General features: G+C 39.2%; 1 protein-coding gene across 2 annotated transcripts in view; it reads left to right on the plus strand.

The window, feature by feature from the left end:
• Positions 1–25,118, plus strand: part of PRKG1 (protein kinase cGMP-dependent 1) — a 1,186,243-nt gene that overhangs the window by 741,314 nt on the left and 419,811 nt on the right. For both annotated transcript variants that reach the window (XM_065894586.1, XM_065894585.1), the window contains exon 4: positions 14,830–14,935. In XM_065894586.1, coding sequence (XP_065750658.1) covers positions 14,830–14,935 — 106 coding nt within the window. The remainder of the gene's footprint in view (positions 1–14,829; positions 14,936–25,118) is intronic.

Genomic DNA, 25,118 nt, shown 5'->3' on the forward strand with positions numbered 1-25,118 from the left:
TAGCTCCTTTATTTCTTCTTGGTATTATTAATGCCCTAAAAAAAAAAAAGACTATGACGCTAGGTGAGTGGTAAACCAGTGCATGAAATGAGAGGGGAAAAAACAGTGGTATTGAGTATAAACTCCAGTCTTTAGTTCTCAGTTTATCCTTATTGTATCCTAGACTTTGCTGCTCTAAGTGGGGCCCTTGGACCAGCAGCAGTAGTGTCACCTGGGTACTTGTTAGGTTAAATCTGAGGCCTCACTCCAGACCTATGCAATCAGAATCGGCATTTTAACAAGGCCAGTCTTTAATTCTCAGTTTATCCTTTGCATACGCATATCTCCACTTCTACCCTGATACGGTTTTTTTCCTCTTTATTACTGTTTCCTGATTGGAAAACAATTTCATAGAAACATTGACCAGGGATGCTTGAAAGAGCCAGCAAAGACAAAATCAAAAGGGTAAAGTTTACATCCTAAAACATATTTCTGGCTGCCTAGTTAAATGCAGCTTGTAACAGATCAATGTCTGTCTATCGTACTATTGATTTACAATGAAGATTTCAAACTTGTTAGATTTATTTGGCAATACTAGGCAGAAACAAGATACAAGGAACAATAAAGATTGAGGCTAGTTATGTTGATTATCTCCCAACTCCACATTTTAGATTGAGTTGTACTCCAGCCAAGGTCACTGTCAACCATGCTCAATGTTCGATACATGTTTGTATTTGAACAGACATAATACACTCATGCCATGTCTAAATGCATAAAGCCAAGTTGATGAGGACATCGTATGGTTAAGAAAGCACACACCACCTACTGTTTTTAGTGACTGGGAGACATCTCAAGCAGCCAATATAGATAAAGAGACCAATAGTTAGCCTAAGATAGTAACTGATTTATCTTAACGTAGTAATGTATCTGTGGTTACACCGTTGTAGCATCTGGGTTAAGGAACTTAAGCTGTACTGTCTCCACTTCTCGTGATTTACTACATACTTAAAGCAGGTGGTATTCGTTATACTAAAGAATATAGATTTGAAATCCCCAGAAGTCTGTAACTGAGGATAGTGTTAGGATGTATGGGGTAATTTTTAGAAATCTGGAGTTTGAGAATGGAGTGAATGGTATCAGTGAAGTCAGAGAAGGTGGAAAGTTTGTTGATGTTTCATTAATTTTGGCTGAGATCTGCTGAAGTTATGCCTGGGTTCTATAAAATATGGCAGCGCAGCAATCTAAGGGGGTGGGTTTGTTGTCTGTGATCTGAGTGGTGAGGGGTAGAGATGCCTTGCATGTTTTTTAGGAGTTTATGGCTTTGAGCTAAATAAGGAGTGTCTGTTTTGCAGATGGAGCCAAATGAAAGGAAAAGAGAAATAAGATTTAAAAAAAAATTTTTTTTAAGTTGTAAAGTTTTGCTAACCTCATTAGTCAGGAATTTGACCAGTCCTCCCTTTCTTTATTTCGACAAACTGTTATCCTCCTGGTCTCACCGTAAGCACTTCTTTCTCAGGGAAATCTTTCCTCACCCCTAGGACTTGATTAGATATGCTCCCTACGGACCTTGTGAACCTGCCAGGTGAGCCTAGCAATTACCACCCCATATTGATATTGTTTGCTTAATTGTTCTCTCCTCCATTGAACCATTGCAAGCTCCTAGAAGATAGCAAACAATACACATATATTTCCTATCATGTCTACAGTGCATGGCAGTTAGTATTTCCTAAACACTTTTTTGTGGAACAGATAACTTACCACATTCAAGCTTCACTTATGACTTCAGTGTTTTCCTTTTTTTTTTTAATGTATCAGTGCTTTGTAATGATTCGGCTGTGTCTTGAGATCTTTTACCACTCAAACTTTCGAGAATTAGATCAAGACAACTAGACTGCTTAAGATTTCTAGAAATGTGTCAGTTATTATTAGGCAATGTATCCTTGAAAAAAGAAAATCTACTTTCTATAAAGGTCATGCAGTCCAAATTTACAATTTGGAAAATGTAAATCTTAATTGAGTACCATATTGATCTGAATGTTTTTGGTCATTATGGTTACAACTGTGATAAGTGAATTGAGAATGCCTTTGAAGGAGTTTTGGGAAATGTACTCTGTAGCTATCGGCATCTGGCTAGATATATTTTTATAAAATCACTTAATCTCTTTGTACCTTTTTTTGTTTTGTATTCTTCCTATTGATATAATGGAATTATTATAACTTGTTTTATCTAAGTATCACTTCAAAAAATTAGAGTTATATATGTGAAAGCACTCTGAAAACTATAAAACCCTATTCAAATGACTTAGATTCCAGAGCTTAACCTCTTTTCTATATTATGCAGTGATTATGCCAGAATTAGCAATTTGTAAGGCATGCAGGACTCCTTCTGGGGCTTCAGAGACCAGACTCGGTCTGGCTTGAGCAGAAATGTAACTTGATTGGTCACATACTCAGAAAGGGGGAAAGGAGGATGAAGAATGGGTAGGCATGGGACCCTGGGATTGAATTCCTCAGCATGGTGGTTCTCCAAGGAAGAGACGCTGCCAGGGCAGGCACAGCAACACGCCCACGCAGGCTGAGTTTAGAAGTAACCCTGCTACATCTATTCCCATCTGTCTTCACCTCCTCTTAGCAAATATACATCCTTCAGTGGTGTGAGCAAATGACGGGCTGTGCTTGGTCTGCCATTATTTGCCGAAGGAGTTGGCACAGCTTTTCTGACCAAAGGCAAATCATTAGGTGGCTAGTTTGCACTCTATCACCTTTATGCCTTCACAGTTGGTGCTGTTGTGTGGAGACGATGTTTGGTGCAAGAAAAGTGGATATACTTAATGTGTTTAAGCAGAGAATCCTCTTTTCTAGAAGTCCAGATTTTTTTTTTCTCCAGAAGAAACCAGTGACTCTGTAAAATATAGAAGATACTGCTTTTTTCATCTGTAAAAATAAGAACTGTCAGTTTCCATATTGTATCATAGCACAACCAACCTCTGCATTCAGTTCAATTAAAGCTCATTTTTCTAATTGTTGTTGAAGGATCAGTTGTCATTGCAACACTGCATCTTCCAGACGAGTAAAATCACAAGAAGGAAAACGGCATTCTCTTTATATGCCAAAAGTAGACAATTTTGAAAATATAAAACAGCTGAGCTCACTTGACTTTCTTGATGTCCTCTACTTCATCTGCCACTGGAGGACATGGTTAGAGTACTCCCTTTCCTTAGGATTTTTTTTCCCCAGAATTCTGCCAAATGTAGAGAATTATATATAACTTACTACAGAAGAGATGGGCCAAAAATGGACATTTCTATTTCAAAGCCTACTAGTGCCTAGAAAATAAATGTGAAGTCATATTGCAGCTGTTTCTCTTAACCAGCTGGGTCATATACTTAATGGGACTGAGACAGAAGCATTGGTTTTCATATTTATGTGAGGACTTGAAAGGGATCATACATTATGATGGCTGAGTCTAGCCTTAAGGTAGCAATGAACTAAGGTGATGTAGAGGTATACAATGAAAATGGAAACTTCTAAAGCACATCAACAGGGAGCTCTTCAGGGAAGATACAACAGGAGGCTAATTGACATCTAATCTTAATGCTTCATTTTTTTTCCCCTTGAGAAATGAGATTAATTAGGCATACATCAAATATATGGCTTCTGGCATAGAGACACGGTGTTTGCAGAAAGAGAAACAGTATGCTATAAGAACTGACTAGGAAAAAGGAAACCCCTCCTTTGGGAGACAGAATTTTAATAACATTTCCAAGCTGAAGTCACGTAATTCAACTCGCAAGGAAAAGTTATTAGTATGACTTTGTAAAGATGTCTACTTGAATTTCAGCAAATAGGTAAGCATATGTTTCCAGCATCTTGGTGCAGTGTTTTGGGATGCAGCTCATCCAACTGACAAGAGGACTTACAGATGTAATGCCCATTTCCTTAATGAGATTCGAGACTTAAAATCTGTTATGAACAGATGTGCTATGACATTTACCAACCACGTGCTGATATTTTTTGAATTAGGCACACTGTTCAAAATATGCCAAACTGCAGGAAATTGTCACCATAACAGGGCTGCTAGCTAAAGCACCTCAGTAACTTGCCAGAGATTGAAGCTTACGATGGAGGTCCAAAATGTGCCATGTTTGGAGCCTCACTGATGTGATAGAGAACCTCTACGTACTGAAGGACTCATTGAAAATGAGTATCATTGAGGTGGACTGGCCACCCAGCCTCTGTTTCCTTTCTAAAGGATCACAAACCATCTGTTGAAGAATATTCTAGAATTTTTCAAAGATTTGATTTCAACTAAATTATATGAGGCCTGTTTATAATAGAATTAAGGAATACCTAAATGTGCCAGGCAGGTGTATATGTGAGTTATTCATTTAACAAACATTTATTGGTCGTTTTCTACATGCCAGTAACTGGAGACACACTGCACTGGGGATAAAAAGATGAACAAGACCCACTTTTTGCCCTCAAAGAGCTCTATGCTGCTGTAAGCCAGCTTCTTATCTTTGTTATCATATTAAGACACTCTGAGTCATTATCTTAATTTTCCTCTTAACCTTTAAGCTTTCCTAAACCTGTATGCAATTCACCAAGTAATGTTCTGTTTTATTATTCTGAGGTAGTGAACCAACTTCATGACTGCTGTAAACTTTTGGGTTTTTTGTTTGGTTGGTTGGGTATTTTTTTTAACTCAGAATTCATTGCCGTTAGCCCACAGGTTAGTGTTTGTTTTCTATGTGTTTATAAGATGGAAACATCATTAAAGGACATCCTTGAGTGAAGATTTTGAGATGCTAGGTATCATGCTGAATATTTACGATGAGTAATTTCATTTGTATCTGAGAAGAATTTCATGAGGCATACTTTATTATCTCGGTTTCCTAAAATAGACTGATGAAAGCTTAAATTACTTGCCCAAGGCCACACAGCTCCTGTGTGGTTACAGGGAAGATACACAGGCCAGATTACTGGCTTTCATGCTGTAGCATGCTGTCTCATGCCTTTATGTCTTTTGTATTCCTGAGCCTTTCAATTTGTGAATAAAGCATTGACTGAGACGCCATTTCCTTAACATTAAAAAATGATATCACCTTTTTTCTAGACATCTGACTCTCTCGCGTAGGCCTGTAATGAAGCCGTCATCCTGTGTACAATGCCCCTTACAGGAGTACGTTACCTCAAAATAACTATCATTATGTATTCGTTCATGTAGATCTATGACTCACTTCTCTCTGCATTGATCTCTTACCTAGTATAAAATCTTGTGGTTCAGTTACTCCTTTGAGGTGATCCAATTCAATCTTCCATCTGATATAGGAAGTCTTTCTCCACTATTTTATTAGGTGGTCTACTGGAGCATTTCCTGTGACGGGAAGTTTCTTAGGACAAGATTTAGCCATTGCTGCATTCCTTTTGTCTTTACATCAGTCTTAATCACCAATCCTGTCAGTTCTAATTACTGGCTTAATTCTGTCCTTGACAAGTAGGAAGGAATTACCTCTTAATCCACCAGAAACATTATGGAGTGGATTGATTCAAATTTTGCTTGAGGTGGTATAATTAAGACTAATTTTAGCATAAGGTGGAATAATAAAGAAGTGAATATATAAATAAACAGGAAAAGTAAGGAAAGTTAGCTTTCAGCAGCAAGGAGGTACTTGAGAACAAGGTATGTATCTTATTTATCTTTGTATCACCAGTGCCTAATATAGTTCTGGGCACGTAGTAAGTTCTCAAATGTCTGAAGAATGTTTGTAATAGATGTCTCCCAACTTTTGATTTCAGGCTAGCCCGTAATGCTACTATAAACAGCTTCATTGAATTGACTTAAAGTCTAACAAAAAAAAAAAGCCATCAAATCTTTTAGGACAGTTACTGAGTTTTCGCTTTCTCTCATCCAGAGTGAATATCCTCAGTTTCGTCGTCTTTTTTGCAGATTGTCTCCCCTTGTAACCTAGTCACTTATTTATCCTAAAACATTTGTTGAATCCCATGAGGTATCACAGTACTCACAGTGGACCATGTATGGTACTGATGTGATTCAGGTACACAAATAACTACAAAGCAAGTCAGAGTGATAAACCACAAAGGAGGCAAAATCAGAAGGTTGTAGGGAAAAAAATAGAGAAATTCTAGCTGGGGTGAACTGGAAAGTCTTCATGGAGAGAGTGGCCTTTAAACTGGGTCTTTTTTTTTTTTTTTTTTTTTAATTTTGCGGTACACGGGCCTCTCACTGTTGTGGCCTCTCCCGTTGCGGAGCACAGGCTCCGGACACGCGGGCTCAGCGGCCATGGCTCACGGGCCCAGCCGCTCCGCGGCATGTGGGATCTTCCCAGACCGGGGCATGAACCCGTGTCCCCCGCATCGGCAGGTGGACTCTCAACCACTGTGCCACCAGGGAAGCCCCTGGGTCTTGAAGGGCTACTAGGATTGTCATGAGTAGAAGAAAATAATTGGAGCAAAGACCTGAAGGCAGAGAACGGAAGTGTGGATTTAGAAACCTGACAGTAGAATCATTTGATAAGATAAAAGGTCTGTGTAGAGGATTGTGAGAGATGAATTTTGAAAGGTACTTTAAACTGAATATGGATGAAATGCAAGGATGGAGAGGTTTTGCTTTATTTATTGGCAGTAGGGAGCCACTGAATGTTTTGTGGGTAGAGTAACAGGGTTAGAATAGTACTTTAGGAAGATCAATCTTGTAGGACTGATTGGAGTAGTTTATCACTTTATCAACTGTGTTTCTCTGTCAGTCGCTCAAAGTGATTCTGTAATCTTTTCTGTTCTTCACTAGACAACTCAGCACTTTGGTCTTCACGACTATTATCTGGGGGACTTTTGGCTCCTTCTTTCACTCTTGGTCCCTAATTTGTATCTGAGTTAGAAAGCCACTTACTTCCTAGAGGCTCATTCCCCTTTCCTTCCTGCTCTTTTTCCTGATATACTTGACATTTTCCTTCATGTCAGGGTTGTTTCAGATGACCTGAGGTTGATTGCTTTGCTTCTTTATCTCTCTCTATTCATTTTTATACCCCTCCCTCCAACCACCAGCCCCCACTACCAGATTTACATAGAACTAGGTGTCTACAGGTTTCTAAATAATTGCACTTCGGTTTAATAGGTGTTTACAAGAGCACACTTTATTGTCTTAAAAAGGAGTGCCAGGAGAAAGACTGCGACACCTGGGAAGTCCCTGCTTCCACGGCCAGGTTCTGCATCCCCAGTCCCTGTTACTAATTAGCACTTAGTTTTTGGTGTTTATGGGCTTTGGCCAACAAGAGGGAGATGTGGTTAGAGTTCGGCATGAGTGGAGTTTGCTCTGGTACACTTGGTCCTCACATATATTTGTCTCTGCTGCCCTTGGTGGCTGCTGTCAGCTGGCCTCAGGATGGCTCACATGACTTTAACTTTTAAAGATGACTTTTTGACACCACTGGGACTCCCCCTGCATTAAAACTGGAGCCTGTAGAATGAAGCACAATGCTTCTTGAGCTTTGTCACTGAAGGCCACTAAACACAGAAGGTAGCTCCTGGTAACTCTGGAGGTTAGGGAGAGGGGTATGCTAGGCATACCATGGTGGTGAGAGCCAGGAGAGGGAGAGGTGGGGTAGAAGATGGTCACGAGGAACCTGCCTCAGGTACAAAACACTTTTGAAGGCTCCCATTGCTTTTAAACCTTAGGTAAAACTTGCAGCCCAAGCTTCTGTTTTAATTTCAAGAAATCTTCACCACCTCCGTTATGAAAGTCAAATTCCTATTCCTTATGCTCCTGTGATATTCAGTGATGATGAGTAGGGTGGTGAAGTGGGTCAGAGAAAGAGGGTGAGGAAAGCAGATATCCTTAGCCCAATTTCAGAAGCATGCAAGAGTAAAAAGAACCAGGCTTTGGAGTCAGAATGAAACTGAATCTTAGAATTATTATATGTGTGACCTGGGCAGCAACTTAGCTTCTCTGAGACTGAGTTTCCATATTTATAGGAAGGGGACAAGACTATCTCGTAGGATTATTACAGGATAAATAGATATAACAGACAAAGTTCTTATGTTGTATAGTAAATGTTGAATAATGGTACCAAAATAATGCTCGTTATTATTTGTGTACCTGTACAAAAATAAATTACCACCTATTTGGCCCTTTCAGTATTTTTAACATTTGACAGTGAATTTAAATTTTAAAATCATCATGTTAATGTTTTAATAGCTTCAGAAAGCTAGCACTTGATCTTACCAGTTACATTGTTCAAGATATGAAGTTGAGCAGAATTTAGAGAAACTATCACTCCTTTTGGCTTCCTTAAAGGGCAGCCCACTGTACCAACTCCTTTCAAATACATGCACATCATGACAGTACAGATAAGTGATTTTTCTACTGTTAAGCTTATAATAATGATTATTCTTATCTGCAATGTCCAACTTTATTTTATCTTTATTCTTGGCTGCATTGGGTTTCCGTTGCTTCACATGGGCTTTCTCTAGTTGCGGCGAGCAAGGGCTACTCTTCGTTGCGGTGCGCGGGTTTCTCATTGCGGTGGCTTCTCTTGTTGTGGAGCATGGGCTCTAGGCACACGGGCTCAGTAGTTGTGGTACACGAGCTTAGTTGCTCTGCGGCCTGCGGGATCTTCCCGGACCAGGGATCGAACCCGTGTCCCCTGCATTGGCAGGCAGATTCTTAACCACTGCTCCACCAGCAAAGTCCTGCAATGTCCACCTTGACAATCTACCATCTTCATAGAATATATATCATTAAAGAGAGAACTTTTCTAGGCAAGAAAGTTTGAAATATAACCCCCATACTAACAGTGACGCAGTCTGCACAGTGGAGATATCGATGCTCTCCGGCTGCTCTGTAAACAGCAAATGGCCTTTTCTAATTATGAAGCATTTGTCTCAACATTCCAGCAGTTGGAATTTGGCTTTAGGCAAACATGCCTTAATAATGTTGGGAAGCAATTGTGGGCTTCATGGACCCCCTAAAGGTCTTTTGTAAGCCAATTCTGTAGCACTAAGTATCTGAGTTATCAGATGATTCAAGCTTCAAGAAAATGGGGGGTGAGGTGGGGTGTAAAAAGTTTCTGGAATTCCTGGAGCATATAGTAAAGTCCTTACGGTATGAGCTGGAGCTCTTTTAATGTTGAAGGTGAAGTAGGAGAACAAGCTAATGACACATGTCTTGTTCTTCCACCCACATCAAGCCCTCCAAAGCTTCTAGCTCATTCACACACAGTTTAGATCAGCAGAAGCTGTGAGATGAGACCTACCTACTATCTGAGAATGTTCCCTGGAAAACAGGGGCTGACTTGGGGAAGAATATGTCACTCTGGAATCCTTGTCAGAAAACTCAGTGTTTTGCTGCTAGGGAAAGACACTTGGAAAAGCTCAAATTGAAAGCTCATCCTTTTCTAATAGAGATTATGAAGGTCTAGAGTAATTTTTCCAATGAAGTACAAGAATAGAGACCTTATTTGGACAGAATGTTTGACATACACACAAAATGCAATTTAGAAAATACCTGATGAGCTCTACTTTGTGCCATCCCAGGCACAAGAGAAGCGTGCAAAGAAATTATATGAATATTGATAGGCGGGGCTCAGTGTTAACCCTTTACTTGCTGAGCTGTGGAAATCCTTGGGAGTCCTGGGCAGAGGGCTGGGAATAGTCAGGGAACTTAGGGAAGTGGCTGTTTGTTAATAAGTAAACCATACTTACTTAGTAATTTGTATGTCCCTATGGATGCAGACCAGCTAAAGTATTACCTCTTCCCTTACCACTCTTCCTGTCTCCTTCTCTGAGGTAATCCTTTCTCCAGGATACTTAGCAGGGGCTCTTAACCTTAAGGGTGCCGTGGACCTATTTGTCACTCTGAAGCATATGGACTCATCTAAGAATGTTTATAAAAGCATAAAAATACACAGGATTACAAAGAACCATTTATATTGAGATACAATGATAAAACATTTAATAATTGTGATAAAATAACACATTAAACCTGAGATCTAGAGCTCTAACTACCATAAGTTCAAAATAATGATGAATGTAAATTATATCTAAGATATCTGCAGCAAATGTAGGATGATATAAAAATAGCCATGGTTTCTATTGCTGACAAACCACTTACTGTGGTTTGTTGCCTATACGTATAGAAGAAATGCTAAATTTCAGTAACAGGGTAGTAAAAATAAAGATGTTGTTGTCCCACCTCACATTCACAAATCCTTTGTGTTTCATCCACAGACTGCTTGGGGCTCCATGGACCCCAGGTGTCTCCATTCAAGTCTTTCCTATAACAAATACCATAGACTGGTTGGCTTAAACAACGAACATTTATTTCTCAGAGTTTTGGAGGCTTGAGGTCCAGCATCAGGGTGCCAGTATGGTGGAGTTCTTGGTGAGGGACCTCTTCCTGATTATGTCCTCAAGTGGCCTTTTCTAGGTGTGTGCATGGTGGGAAGGAGGAGGGAGAATAAGAAGTGTGTATTGGTCTTCATCTTTTCTGGCACAGAGATCCTAAAATCCTTGGAATTTCCAAAGTGAGGAAAGCAACTGACCATAGGTCAGATTTGGCAAGGACGATAGTTTGTCGGCCTCTGTACTGGATTGCAAGTTTCTTGAGGGCAAGAATCATCACCTTGTTTTCTGTCCCTTATATATATAGCAACAGTGTCAACTAGATTGGAGTAAAATAAATATGGGCAGAATACTTACTTGAGTCTATAAGTGCTCTATACCTACACATGCTTTCTCGGTATTCTTCCAAAATTCAAACTGGGCAGCAGAGGAATTCCCCAGTAGGAGAATTTAAGCCAAACCCAGATTTGTGCTTTCATAGTCTAGCACAATTTTATGGCTCATTCTTCTATAATCTTGGTGTCCCCTAAATGAAGGTCAACTTTTGCCTACAGTGAAGGTATTCTTAATGTACTCATACATGAAGAGTATCTTTTCCACAGAGTTCAATCTGGCCTTAACCTGAAAAAATGATAAATGTTTCCAATAGCGAATTTTAGATACATACTTGAACAAAAAGGAAAATCCCTTCCCAGCCCTTTTTCTGCTTTACACTCTTCAGACTTACGTGTTCAACAACAGTAATCATCGTGAAGATCACAGGAATTTTATTTGTGAAGTGCTTACGCCCTACAGAGATTAATATACCACTTAATATCAAAGGTAAATGGATTTTTTGAATGTTCTCTAAGTTATGGAAGCAACAGACATATACTCTAGCAGGCTGTTTCAGAAGCAAGATGTTAATCACAACTCCGATATAACCACACTTGTGACAACATTACAAGGTGATTATTAGTCATGCTTGCCCACCTGTAAAATGCTGACTTGACTAATATGCATATTGGCAGCATACAGAAAAGGCGTTGGCACCTTGCCCAAGGTCATGGACAAACTTGAAGTTTCATTAAGCCGTATTGATTATCATGCAAAATATCGAACACAGTTTTACTCAGACATTCCATTTACATGGGCTATTGAAATCAGAAGATAAAACAAAAATACTGAATTCTGTGAACTTAATTTCAGAGATCGTCTTTCTACACATGAATTATGATATCTAATAAATTCCGTTTAGACATTTTAATGTAACCCTAGAGTCTGACTAGGCATATATATTTTCTGCAGGTGAACTTCATGTACACAAATTACATTAATTAACAATTATACCCAGTGTTTATCAAATAAAAAGCGAGTTTCTCGAGTTGGGGGAAGTTAGAGGAAACAAGACAGGGACTTTTCTCAGAGGGAATGTACTACAAACTTATTGGAGGTAATGTAATATAGACATAGAGATAACTGACCGTGTTGGTAACATGTGCAAAATGCCAGTAAATGACACAGAAAAAGCTATAGTTGTAAGACAAAAAGGTTGTTTATCAGGAGAGACAAGGGATGGAGCCTGGCCTTGAAGTGTGAGCTCAGACTAATAGGGCTGCAGGTAACTTAGTACACACACACACACACACACACACACACACACACACACACACACACACACACACACACACACCTGCCAAGCCTCTGCTGTTACTCCCATTGCTGCCTTATTCACTGAGACCCTCCTCACTTCACTCCTGAATTACTGTGGCCTCTGCCTGGCACTCCTTACTCCTTGTCTGAACCTGTGCGCACAGTGTATCGAAACAGTTTTCCTCACACTGAGCTTTTATCATATTAACTACTGTGCCCTATGGTTTGTACAAAAAGTGTTACTTTGATGGCGCCAGTGTTGGTCTGTGTTCTGCTTGACTCCGGTGTTTCTGAATCCAGTGTGTCCCTCCTAGATTAGTCTTTCTCAGCTATCACTATGATACCTTTCGATTTACGAGATTGTAATAGAAGCTTTTATATACTGTTACCAGGAGTATGCACTGTGATGTCTTTCTGCGGGGCAGAGCCTTAAAATGTATATATGCTTTATTTCACCTTGACATCATGCTTTTAATCATGCCTTTGTGCATTTTAAAAATATGTATAATACAACTATTGCTGCTATTTTTAAAATAAAAATTGTTGGCATATCCTAATTGGTCCTTTGGAAGGAGGAGTGTCTGTACTGGAAACACCTGGGAACCATTAAAAATGATGAATATAGAAAATACTTTTTTTTTCCAGTAAGCATTTAATTTTTTTTTGATATCCCCATGGTATATCCTTTAAAATTGTGGTGCTTTGTTTTGTTTTGTCTTTTTAAGATCTCTAGTAGCTTTCTGTTGTTCATCAAATTAATCCTTGCTTCCTATGCCTGGCTTCCAGGGCCCCGCATCAACCTACTCTCAAATTGTGTAGCAACCTTACAGAAATCTCAACCATTGCAGTCTGTTTTATCCCTGACTGGACTCCCACAGCCCAAACTCACTTCCAGCTGTGCTCTTGTTTATGTACTTTCCCCACTTGACTACCCTTTGTGTCTCTCTCCTCGTTCAACTCCTATCACTTTTTAAAAATAAATTTATTTATTTTATTTATTTATTTTTGGCCGCATTGGGTCTTCGTTGCGGCTTTCTCTAGTTGCGGCCAGCGGGGGCTACTCTTCGTTGCGGTGCGCAGGCTTCTCATTGTGGTGGCTTCTCATTGTTGTGGCTTCTCTTGTTGCGGAGCACAGGCTCTAGGCGCACAGGCTTCAGTAGTTGTGGCATGTGGGCTCAGTAGTTGTGGCTCGCAGGCTCAGTAGTTGTGGCACACAGGCTTAATTTCTATGCGGCATGTGGGATCTTCCCGAACCGGGGATTGAACCTGTGTCCCCTGCATTGGCAGGTGGATTCTTAACCACTGCACCACCAGGGAAGTCCCGTATCATTTTTTAAGGGTCTACTTCTTATGAATCTTGTCCTGATTTTCTCAGTCCTTTGTGGCTACATCATCCAGTTCTATGGTTCGTCTCAAGTAAACAGGTGTTCTGGAAAGGAGCCTGGATTTAACAGAGGAACTAGAATGTGACTGGAGAATACCTGTGAGATGAGCATTGTTTTCTGCTGAAGGTTGATTTTTGAAGGCTATTTGGAATGGAGCCATGCACACACCGGTCCTGGCTGCTTTGTTCTTTTTCTACTTAACTGACCATCTTTGTTCTCCAGTAAAGAGCTGGCCAAGGGAGAAGTCATGTTTTCTTTTTTAGCTTCAAACAATTTTGCAAGGAAAAATTAGGTAAAGTTCAAAGATAAAGGTTTGCTCTAGAGTGCATTATTCCTTTTATCATCTTTTTCATCTGTTCCTCTGTGGATTACTTCTAGCATCCTCCTGCAAGGCACATACATGGCCTGATTACTCGAGCATTTTCTCCTCTCCCTTATGCCCAAATCTTGATCTATTGCATTCACTGGGCTTAGTCTGAGAACTGTGAAGAAGAGAGAACCGCATTCGTCCATTTTTGTGTTTGGATCACTAGACTATACCTCAGCCCCATTCACTGGTCCTGCTCAAACCCCTGCACAGCCCTTCTCTACCCCATACTCCATGGGTACTATGTATGAATTGTCTTTTTTTAGTTCATGTGCTAACTTAAAATATTTCTATTATGAAAATTTGCAAACATACAAATAGCATAGTAAAACATGCTTCTTGAATACCCACCACACAGATTCAATTACCAACATTTTTAGTGTACTCTTTTAAAACCCAAGTTTATCTTAATATTTTGTTCTCTTACGCTATAACATGTCTTTCTAAAACTTATCTTTTAGTCATGCGCTTAATAGATCGAATAGTGATCTCTTCTGTGGTATTCAGTTTCAATACTTAATTATTCATTGTCAAAGACAGTGGTATGTGAGAGAAATTAAAATTCAACAAACATAGCTAATATATTGATAACTTCATATGGTAACTTTGGGCACAGGTTACAATTTAGTTGTAATTATTATTTCTATTCTATTAAGTTAACCCCTAAACCTGAAAACTAAATTTTCATCTATATTTTTAAAAATTAAAATATGATCGATCATGTGAGTCATTAACCCCATTCTGGTTACTTACCAGGGAGTGTTATTTCTTGTGAACCTCTTATTTTTCATCCAATTTCCTTTGTATATAGTCTTGAAATTACTAAATACTTTCAATGTGTTCTTAGACCGTCTCATCCCTTAAGGACATAAGAGCAATAGGAATCTTCCTTATAGACATTAATACTAGTATTGAAAATTATGAACTACATTTTGTCTGTAAGAATACTTGCCTTCTTAACTAAATAGGATAGCATTATGATATTAGCTTTAAACCAAGGTTAATCATTTTTATTCCACTGAATAACTCATTGCTTTTGCACATTATAATTCACTGTTGAAATTCTTTAATTTTTTTTCCTATTTTTTTTCTTTTCTTTTTCTGCAGCTCTTGTAAATGTGAAACTCTGGGCCATTGATCGACAATGTTTTCAAACAATAATGATGAGGACAGGACTCATCAAGCATACCGAGTATATGGAATTTTTAAGAAGGTAGGATGCTTTCTTTTCTCCTGAGAGTGTTTTATTGTCTTTTCAACCTTCCTCTGAAATGCAGCCCGGGGGACACTTCTTGCCTTTATCTCAGTCTTATTAGCCTACAAATTTGTGGAAGTACAAGACTTAGCACTGGCTTCTTTCTATTTCTGCTGCCAAATTTCATGATAGGTGGTTAAGTCAGAACTTCAGAGTTTCATCCAACATCCTCTCATAGAGGAGAGCAGCATAGAGGAGAGAAGCAAGCGAGCATTTGCAGGAACAATGACAACAAAAAGGATGTTGAGTCCATCTCTAACAGTTGATCAAGTAATATATTTACCTCTTCTAAAGCAACCCACAGTATAAGACTGAATCATCTCTGTGTGAGGTTCTATATTAAAGATCAGATGACTAAGATGAAAAGTTCCAAGAAGAAGTTTATTATCCTTTAATCCTGAATTTAATTTCCCAAGTTAAATTCATTTTATGTTGCAGTTCTGAGGTATCAAAAGCTTTCCTTTTCCTGATATTATATATTATCATAATAACTCAGTATACCATAGGAATTGGAATAAAACACCAGCTTTCGTTTCTTAGGAATATACTGATAGTCACTGAAATTCATTTGTCTCTATGCTTATTTTATTTTAAAGAGTATATATTATCATTAAAAAGAATATTGACAACTTTGACTTTTTTTGAAAAAGTTATTTTGTATAATTTTTCTTTTGAAACAGAACCATCACTAAATAGTGATGTACAGAGTATGTGAGCTAAATGGGAGTGCAACACCCATTAAGATTTCATTTTTGAGAGCTAGAATGTTAAACTGGCCTTTTTATTTAATTATTTTTGGTGAAGAAATGGTTTAAATGGAGTCAAAAAATCATATTTTGTGTCAGTGATAGAAAAATCTTAATGGATATCTATTGAATTTTCTTAAAGGCAATTTTACTGTTCCTTACTTGGGTATTTCTTTTGGTTAACTTATTGTTTCTGATTACATTTTTTATTTCCACATAATTTTTTTCTTTATTCCTGGTAAAAGGACAATAAAATTCAAATATGACATCAGGTGAGACCTATTTAAAAAAATTACTCTATTGGCAAGGTGTTGGTTTTTTTACTAAAGGTGATTGAATGAAACAGAAGTGGAAATGTGAATTTCTTCAGTTTGAAGATTAGTATAGTTTGTGAGGAAATTAAAGTATTCAGGTGCCATCTGTGTATGTTATATATGTATATATATATGTTGATATGTGTGCTGATACATAGATGTGTGTATGTGAATGGAGACAGAAAGAGATAAGAGTGAATGTTCATTTTTAAGCCTTTATTAAAGTACAAGTTATTGATTTCTTGTGATGCAGCCCTGACAGAGAAAGATCCCAATTGGTAATCAGTGAAATGCTTGTCTGTGGGACAGAGTTAACTATTTGTCTCACATACCTAAGAGCTGGGTATTTATGATGCTGGTTTCAGTTTCCATAAGTTAGTTTTCATAAGGAAATGGAATGAGTGCCAATGCTGTCTTTCATGGCTCCAACAAAAACTCTTTTTTAGAGGCACAATTTCAGGAAATTGTAGATGTCTGTGTGTGTGTGTAATTGATCCTGGATATACTTTTATTTTTGTCATCTATTTTGACAATTCAAACCTTAATAAAAGTTGGTTCTCTTAGATTGCGTAAACATTTCTTGTTGGTCAGCTTAGAGCAAGTGGAGTTTAACTGATTTACTAAAAGAGACAGGCACTGACTTTGATGTCACTCTTCATCTGGCCACTCTGTAAAACATTAAGTCCACATCATTTGTGTATGTAGTAGTGGGCTGGGAGTCCAGAAAGGTGACAAATGACCACTGTTGCCTGGGGCCAGCTTTAATCTTCCTAAATTATTACTGTGACCAACTGGTTCTCTTTCTACAATGCTCATAGTTCCTGTTGAATTAGTTACAGCATCATTAGCTGGGTATTCAAGGCCTTCCCACAGCCAATGGCAGCCTGCTTTTTCAGCCAGGTTTCTTCTTGCCCCAGGCAAACCAAATGATTCCACGTGCCCAAGCAGACCTTGTGCTTTTATATAGCACACTGCCTCTGTTGCCTTTTCCCCCATTGTCAATGTTTAAGTCTCTCTCTCCTTTTTATATTCAACTAAAAGCTGCCCTTTCCACAGATACTGATGGTTCTACTGGGAAGCAATCTCTTCTCCGGAACTTCATTTCTACCATGTGTGTTATTTTCTACTTTATTATAATCTCACTGCTAAACTTATCTCTACTTTTAAACTACACACTTTTCTTGACTAGAGCTATTTCTTAAGCATCTTGGTATTCTTCTCTGGCACACAGCTTACCACTTTGTAGACAGGCAATTTATAGGACAGTAAGTGTGGGATGAGTACGTAATTTGAAGGGCCCACTGGAAAATAAAATTCAGGACTCCTTTTGCAAAAATTGTGAAAAATTTCAAGACACTGGTGGCATAGCATGAAACCAGATATAAGGATCTTCTAATCTTGGGCCCTGTGCTATTATACTTGTGAAACTAAGAGTGAGTAATCATTCCTCCTTCACCTTCCCGGGTTAATACTTGCTGCCATTTATTTTGCAAGGCTGTTGGGATGACATAATCTTCCCCAAGGAAATGTAGATCTTGTCAAAAACTAAGATGACCAAAATTAATTAAACTTTTCTACCATAACTTCAGAATTTTTTATTTCCCTGTTTATTGTTGATTTTAAAATTCTGCTTACCACTCTTACATTATGTAAAAGCTTTAAAAGTTTACATAGTTAAGTCAGCCAACTTTTTTACTTTATGGTTTCATGTTTAGAAAGACTTTATCATAAAAACAGACTTAATACTTAAATCCTCTGTAGCAGCCTGTGTGTGTGTCCATGTGCGCTCGTGTGTATGCGCGTGGCGGGGTGTCTTTCTCTAATATGCTTGCTAAAAACTTTCATCTGAATTTTTCTACTATAGCTACATCTACTTTATAGTTAAGGATTTAAGCAGTGTGACACAATCAGAAAAATTAAAACTCTAGCAAATGGTATTAGAAATCATCAGAATTCTTCGCAGTGAGGGTCTCTGTGGCACATTGGAATGCCTTCCTAATGGAGGACTTTCAAGGGCAGGGACAGGCTAAAAGAGGAGTGATTCTGTATCACTGCTCATCTCCCCATACCACACTTCACTTTTCTAAACAAGCAGTGAGAAAAGGAGGGGACACATCAGACATGTAAATGCACAGACAAAATGCAAAGATTTTTCTTATCAAAGTCGGTTTTCTTCATTCCGGTGTGTTTACTCATTTTGTAACCACCAGTCATGTGGTCTGGCCTCCTCTTTGCTATGAAATACCACGTCAGACGGTGATTCTGGTCTTTAATCCTATTTAGTTGTTTCTCTTTTGTGCTTAAATTTCACTTTCCCTGATGTAAACACAGATGTTCCTTATGCAAGCATAGCAAAAAAAATATATATATATATTCAAGGGGCAGTGCTGCTGAGCAAGGTACGATTGCTATAGGTCCAGTAGCGATTTTGTGAGAGGCATTTTCTATCTTCTTTGGCTACTGAAAAATGCTGTTGTTTTGCAGATGGATCCTGAAAAATAACTGCTAGAGTTAACTGCCAGAGTTAATTTGTGTTGCTTTTTTCTGAGCGTATTCTCTGTGCTACTGTTGGCACAGACATCTGTACCCGGAGGAGCATTAGAAGGCAGCTGTGTGACCACTGGGATACGCTTGAAGGAACTGGGTTTTCTGTTGGCCCCAAACTATGATGATGCCGAACCTCTATTTATCTTAATGCCTCCCTGACAAATCAGAGACACAGCAGGGACTGTTTGGAATTTAAGCTACTCAGTCAAGCCTGTCGACCCACAGAAAAACCTTTTCTTGATCCACTAGGAATCTTTTGGTAAGGCAGATATACACGTATCATCATTCTGCATAAAACCTTTCCATGACTACTACTCACTCCTAAGATAAAGTATGTCTTTGGCACTGCCGTCAAAGCCCTGCTTCCTCTGGCTACTGCTGACCTCCCTAGGTTCATCTCACTCTCCATCTTCTTCTTCCTTGTCTTCTCGTTCCCTCTTTGCTCTAGTCCCGTGGTGAGCCTTCATTTCCTTTTATGCTGTGTTCCCTCCCAATGGAGATCCTCCTAAGAGACTCCTCTCCCTTTGAATGGATGCATTTTCTAGGGTGATCTATGGTGTAGCACCCTGGAAATGGTGTGCCATTATGGCAGAAAAAAGAAGCTGATCTCAAACAATTACAGATTTCTGATTTACCTTCCTTAGGTTGAAAGAGAAATTAATAGTATAGCCACCAAGTTTCATGTTGTATTTTCCATAAATAGCATTTTAAAGTTTAGGGATTTTGAAGTTTTTTACCTATTTGATTCTCAGCTGACTCTCCAACCATTAAGGTAGTTTTCAGTTTGGGTTTTTGTTTTTTTTTTTTTGCGGTACGCAGGCCTCTCACTGTTGTGGCCTCTCCCTTTGCGGAGCACAGGCTCCGGACGCGCAGGCCCAGCGGCCATGGCTCATGGGCCCAGCCGCTCTGCGGCATGTGAGATCTTCCCGGACCGGGGCACGAACCCGTGTCCCCTGCATCGCAGGCAGACTCTCAACCACTGTGCCACCAGGGAAGCCCAGTTTTCAGTTTTAAAACGACCGGTCATGTGGTTTGGCCCTCTTTGGGCAGAAGAGTGGATCTTCTCCAGGGATCTCTGATCAGATCCCTAGAAGCAAATTTATAACAAAGCCCAAAGCTAATGGCTCCCTATGAGGGCCGTAGCAGCATCCACATACAAGGTGTCCAGATGAGGAGTGGGCCTTTGGCAAATCATAGAACTACTCTGTTGATTAATCCTTCTGCCCCAGTTTTCTTGTTGAGAGCCCTGGTATACATTTTGATGCTGTGTAAAGGTTCCTTATTCCGTATGTCCATTCCTAGGGAGTAAGCCCAAATCTAGTTTGTTATTTCCCCTTATTCTCTAAAACAATAATACTTGTATATACATCTAACATGTAATTAAATGTTACTTACATATGCATATTAGAAAAGTAAGTGATTCCTTTAAAAAAAGCAATATGACTTTGTTCTAGAAACTTCGTGCTATCCTTTGGATATCAGAATGACCTTCACTATGTGGATAATTTCATTTGGGGTTGACTCTATGACTTCAGTCTATATCCCAGACCAACCTTCCTGAAATATCTCTTTAATTGCTTTACATTTCTCTCATCTGGCAGTTTTTTTTTTTTTTGTGCGGTACGCGGGCCTCTCACTGTTGTGGCCTCTCCCGTTGCGGAGCACAGGCTCCGGACGCGCAGGCTCAGAGGCCATGGCGCACGGGCCCAGCCGCTCCGCGGCACGTGGGATCCTCCCGGACCGGGGCACGAACCCGTGTCCCCTGCACCGGCAGGAGGACTCTCAACCACTGCGCCACCAGGGAAGCCCTCATCTGGCAGTTTTGACCACACCTGTCACTAGCAGTGGCCTAACTTACATAATGATGCATCTTCATGTCTGGTCTGATACATCAATAATGATTAAATTTTAGTTTTAGAAAAATCTAAGACAAGATATAGTTTCATCTCTGTGCGCATTTTATAGGTGAAGGAATTGAGTCTCAGAGGCCAAAATAAGTTCACATTCAGTTAGAAACAGAGCTTAGAACTCAGGCTTCTGAATTCCCAGTCTGAGTATTCTACCATACCCGGACTCAAGTTCACAGTTCATTCACAGCTTCTAATGAAGCTCCTCGCTACAGTAAACTTAACGTGAGGGTGGGTTAGTGGTATTTTCTTCTTGCCTCTCCACGAAGGTAACATACTTATATTATTAGTTTGATATTATATAGGCTTTTTTCTGTACTCTATATTTTTACTTTCGGCCTGGGGTAATGAAATTTTTAAATGCCTTGCAAGTTTTTCCTTCTCTGATCCAGTTTAAACCCCCCCAAATTTCATTTTCTTATAACTCAATCCAACAGGTCACCTTGTTTCTCAGATTTTTATTGTTTATCATATTTATAAAAACATAGGGAGAGATTTAGAGTTCTTTGAGTAGAATACAAACTTGTAAGGATATGAGAGGCTGCTCATTTCACTAATGAGAGAGCCAAGGCCTAGACTGGTTGTGGGAGGTGCCCAAAGTCACATGGACAATTGGTAGTACAGATAACCCTTGAACAATGTGGAGGTTAGGGGCACCAACCCCCATGCACTCAAAAACCTGAGTATAACTTATAGTCAGCCCTCTGTATCCATGGTTCCTCCATCCAACACTGCCATTCCACATCCTCAGATTCAACCAACCATGGATCCTGAGGCACTCTAGTGTTTACTATGGAAAACATTTTCATGAAAGTGGACCCACGCAGATCAAATCCCTGCTGTTCCAGGGTCGACTATATACTGATCCAGCTCTTTGCCCTCAGGTAAAGCTGGAATTCAACTGTCTTTTGTTCAAAACCTCCAGCGTGTAACTCAACACGATCTTGACTAAACACGTGTTCCAGTGTTTCACAATTCCTCTAGGATATGTTTTAATACTCCTGCTAAGATTGCTGTATTGTCCATAGGAAGAGAAAGTAACTGCTTCCAGCTGCCCTTGTAATGTCAGTTTTGAATGACAGATGTGGGGTGGGGTCTGCAAATTTACTTTTTTAACAAGTTCTCAGGTGATGCTCAGACTCTCAGTTTCTACAACCAAAAATAGGGTACCCTCCCACAATGAAGGATTATAATCATGAATAAACAAAATACGATAATATGAGCAGTTACTGAGTGTGTGCTAAGCAACGTTCAAAACACTTTAGATGTATTAACTTATTTAATCCTCAAGAAAAATCTTTAAAGTAAGTACTAACATTTACATTTTACAGATGAGAAAACTGAGGCCTAAGAGTTAAATAAAGTTCCACTGACTTTGTCCTTGGTGTATCTGGGTTTCTTCCCATTTACTGTAATTTTTTCTCTAATATTGCCCTTTCCCCAAACCTCAGTAATTTTTTCCTTCCTCCCACCCCTGAGGATATGTTTTTAGAAATAAATACTCTGTAATAGCATAAGAGCTGTCACTTTAAGTGATGATGAATAAAAGTGATGATGTCTTAGAATTGCTTAGGCTCAGAGATGTTTGGAAATCCACCACCTGTATGTCAGAAGGCACCATTATTACTAAAATGGATATTAAATAACCAAGAACTAAGGGTCACTGTCTTTTGGCATCAGAGGAAAGTGTCTGTGGCTTGAAGCTCCTTTCTACCCTCCTGCCTGGAGCTCTTCAAGCACAGGTGGTAGTCTTTAGGCAGGACCTGTCCTTGCTTAGTTAAGCTGAGTTCTGTGAACTTCTTTAAGGAATTGCACTATTTGGACGTTGATTGATGGAGTATCTTTGGTACACTTTAGTCTGAAGAAATCATGATGCTACTTTTTGGGCACAAATTACGTAAGGGACAACAATATAGTCTAATCAACTTGTTGAGATCACATTTGTGGAAAAGCAAAATCACGATCCCACTTTCCCTAGATTTTACAGGGAGAGATGGCAAAAGAAGGTGCATATGAAAATAGTTTTAGGGATTTTGGACCTTTTAAAAAATTTTTCAAGGGATAAGTGACAGACCTTTTAAGCTCTTAAGCTTTGAGCTTTAATAGAGCTTTTCTAGAAGATTGTGAAACCCGCATTAGAATTAAGCTCTGCAAAGCTGGCATAGTTTTAATTTGACGGCAAATAATGTGACGAATAAAGAGGTACTTCCTCACACCATTTTCAAGTTGGCCTGCTTACAGTCCATTTCATGGTAGCAGATCCATTCTCATTAAAGGTGACACAGGAGCAGATAAATGTAAAAGTGGCCATTAATTTCATGTTGTCATCTAGCATTTGCACAAGTGTCTCCATATTGATCCTTTTTAAAAAGTGTAATCTGATATTTGCATATGATATAGTGATTAAAATTATTCATCTACAATGTTTACATATAGGCATACTCACCTCCACATGTGTGAATTCCTTCTAATTCTTGCAAATGATTAATAAGACATCTGATTTATGGTATTTGTGGCTAAAATTGTCCATTTAAGTCAAGTAATGAGTCTTATACAGACAAGTACTGTTTGGCTCTGAGGAAGACAAGGCCCCAACTAAGGGACTTAGTACGTTGATTCATTATGCTGCTCGTCTGAGGCTAAGCTTGAAAGGATGTGTCCCTTTGGGGATTGTAGGCTGACTTTCCTCCATCATGTTCCTAGGATAGTTTCTCAACACTGGGGTTTAAAAAATTAAAGCCGTGTGATAAAGCAGTTTAATATTCCTTCATTTTATTGCTGTAGTTTTGATCCTTATAAATCATTTCTGTAGTGAGGCTTCTTTATTTTTTATTGAAGTATAGTTGATTTACAATACTATATTAGAGGCTTATTTCATTTCTGTATATTTCATACTGAGCCTACTTACTGTCCTATCTTTTTAAAATGTTTTGTATGCCAATGATTGGTGCATCTGGGACGGAGTTGTTTTCCATCAGGAGAATTGTTCTGTAATGAACAAGTTCAGAAGGAATCCATGAGCTTTTAGGGAAACTAAGAACGGGGAGCTCCTTGGATCCCGGCAACCTAGATTTCTCCACTAGATGTAGAAATCTACTTCCCCACAGCTGGAGAGACATCTGAGAATCTGGAGTGTGGATGAGGAAACTCTGTTGAGGGACAAAGTAAACATCCGGGTGATTTAGACAAAGTATGTGTCTCAGCTTGTACGTTTTATCTGTCCTGGGAAGAGGAGAGTACATCAGTTTGTTTAGAAAAAGCCTGAATAAGGAGAAATATGACTCATAGTTTCTGTTTCTAGGGGGTGTGTGTGTGTGTGTGTGTGTGTGTGTCTTTGGTTTGGAATAAAGTTAGTCATAATTTTTTTACCAATATGACTTTACCAAGGTGACCTCTTAAGCTTAGAATCTGGCTGTTAAGCAGAAAGGGTATCTCCAAATCAGACAGTCCTGCTTTTCTGCTTTGCCTCGGGTGTAGGGAAAGTGCACTGGAATGGGAAGCCATGAGAGGCAGCAGCTGGCATGATGTCTGGTAACAGAAAGACGGGCTGGGTTCTGATCACTCCCCCACAGTGACAGTTTTCAGAGCAGTGAAGGAGACAAGGGAGGAAACAAGAACAAAACAGCCCGCACCTGCTACTTTATACACATTACCTTACTTACCTTTGACGGGATTCTTTGAGGGAGTTGGCGTTATTCCCACTTTATTGAGGAGGCAACTGGAGTTATGAAAATGACAAGCTTTCCCAGCATCACACAGCTGGATTCAAAACCAGACTCGGTCCCGAAGTCCTTGTTCTCTTGATCACATCAGGCCAACTTCCTGAAAATGGATAATGTCAGGAGATCAATAGATGAGTATTTATTATTTTTTTATATATAGAAGAAAAGTGCCAATTGGTGAACATATTAAAAAAAAGTCACAAGGATAAATAATGACAAAATTTATTTGGAAATTCATTTCTTGATGCATTTCAACCATTGAAAAAAATTCCTAACGTTAATTTGTGTGTAATCATCTATCCATATATGAAAGGAATCGTGAAGTTTTTTTTAAATAGGATTTACTTTTTTTTTTTCTTAATTTATTTAGGGCTGTGTTGGGTCTTCATTTCTGTGCGAGGGCTTTCTCTAGTTGTGGCAAGTGGGGGCCACTCTTCGTCCCGGTGCGCGGGCCTCTCACTATCGCGGCCCCTCTTGTTGTGGAGCACAGGCTCCAGACGCGCAGGCTCAGTAGTTGTGGCTCACAGGCCTAGTTGCTCTGCGGCATGTGGGATCTTCCCAGACCAGGGCTCGAACCCGTGTCCCCTGCTTTAGCAGGCAGATTCTCAACCACTGCACCACCAGGGAAGCCCCAATCGTGAGGTTTTGAAGAGTTATTTAAAAACAGAGGGGAGAGGATATTTTTTCTTTGAAATCTAGTGATAAGCATAGTATTTTAAAATTTGTATGTATACAACAAATGATAGAATATTTATGTCAAAGCCTAGGATTCCAGTTAAGCAGTGTAACTTCAGTTATTCTATAAATACATAGGGTTTAAAATTATTCAGTACTTTTGAAGAAATTGTTTTCTCAGTTGACTGGATGGGGTCCAATGGGTAAACATTGCATTCCATGTTTGGAAA

This window comes from Phocoena phocoena, chromosome 16 (genome assembly GCF_963924675.1).
Source record: "Phocoena phocoena chromosome 16, mPhoPho1.1, whole genome shotgun sequence".
NCBI classification, from domain to species: Eukaryota; Metazoa; Chordata; class Mammalia; order Artiodactyla; family Phocoenidae; genus Phocoena; species Phocoena phocoena.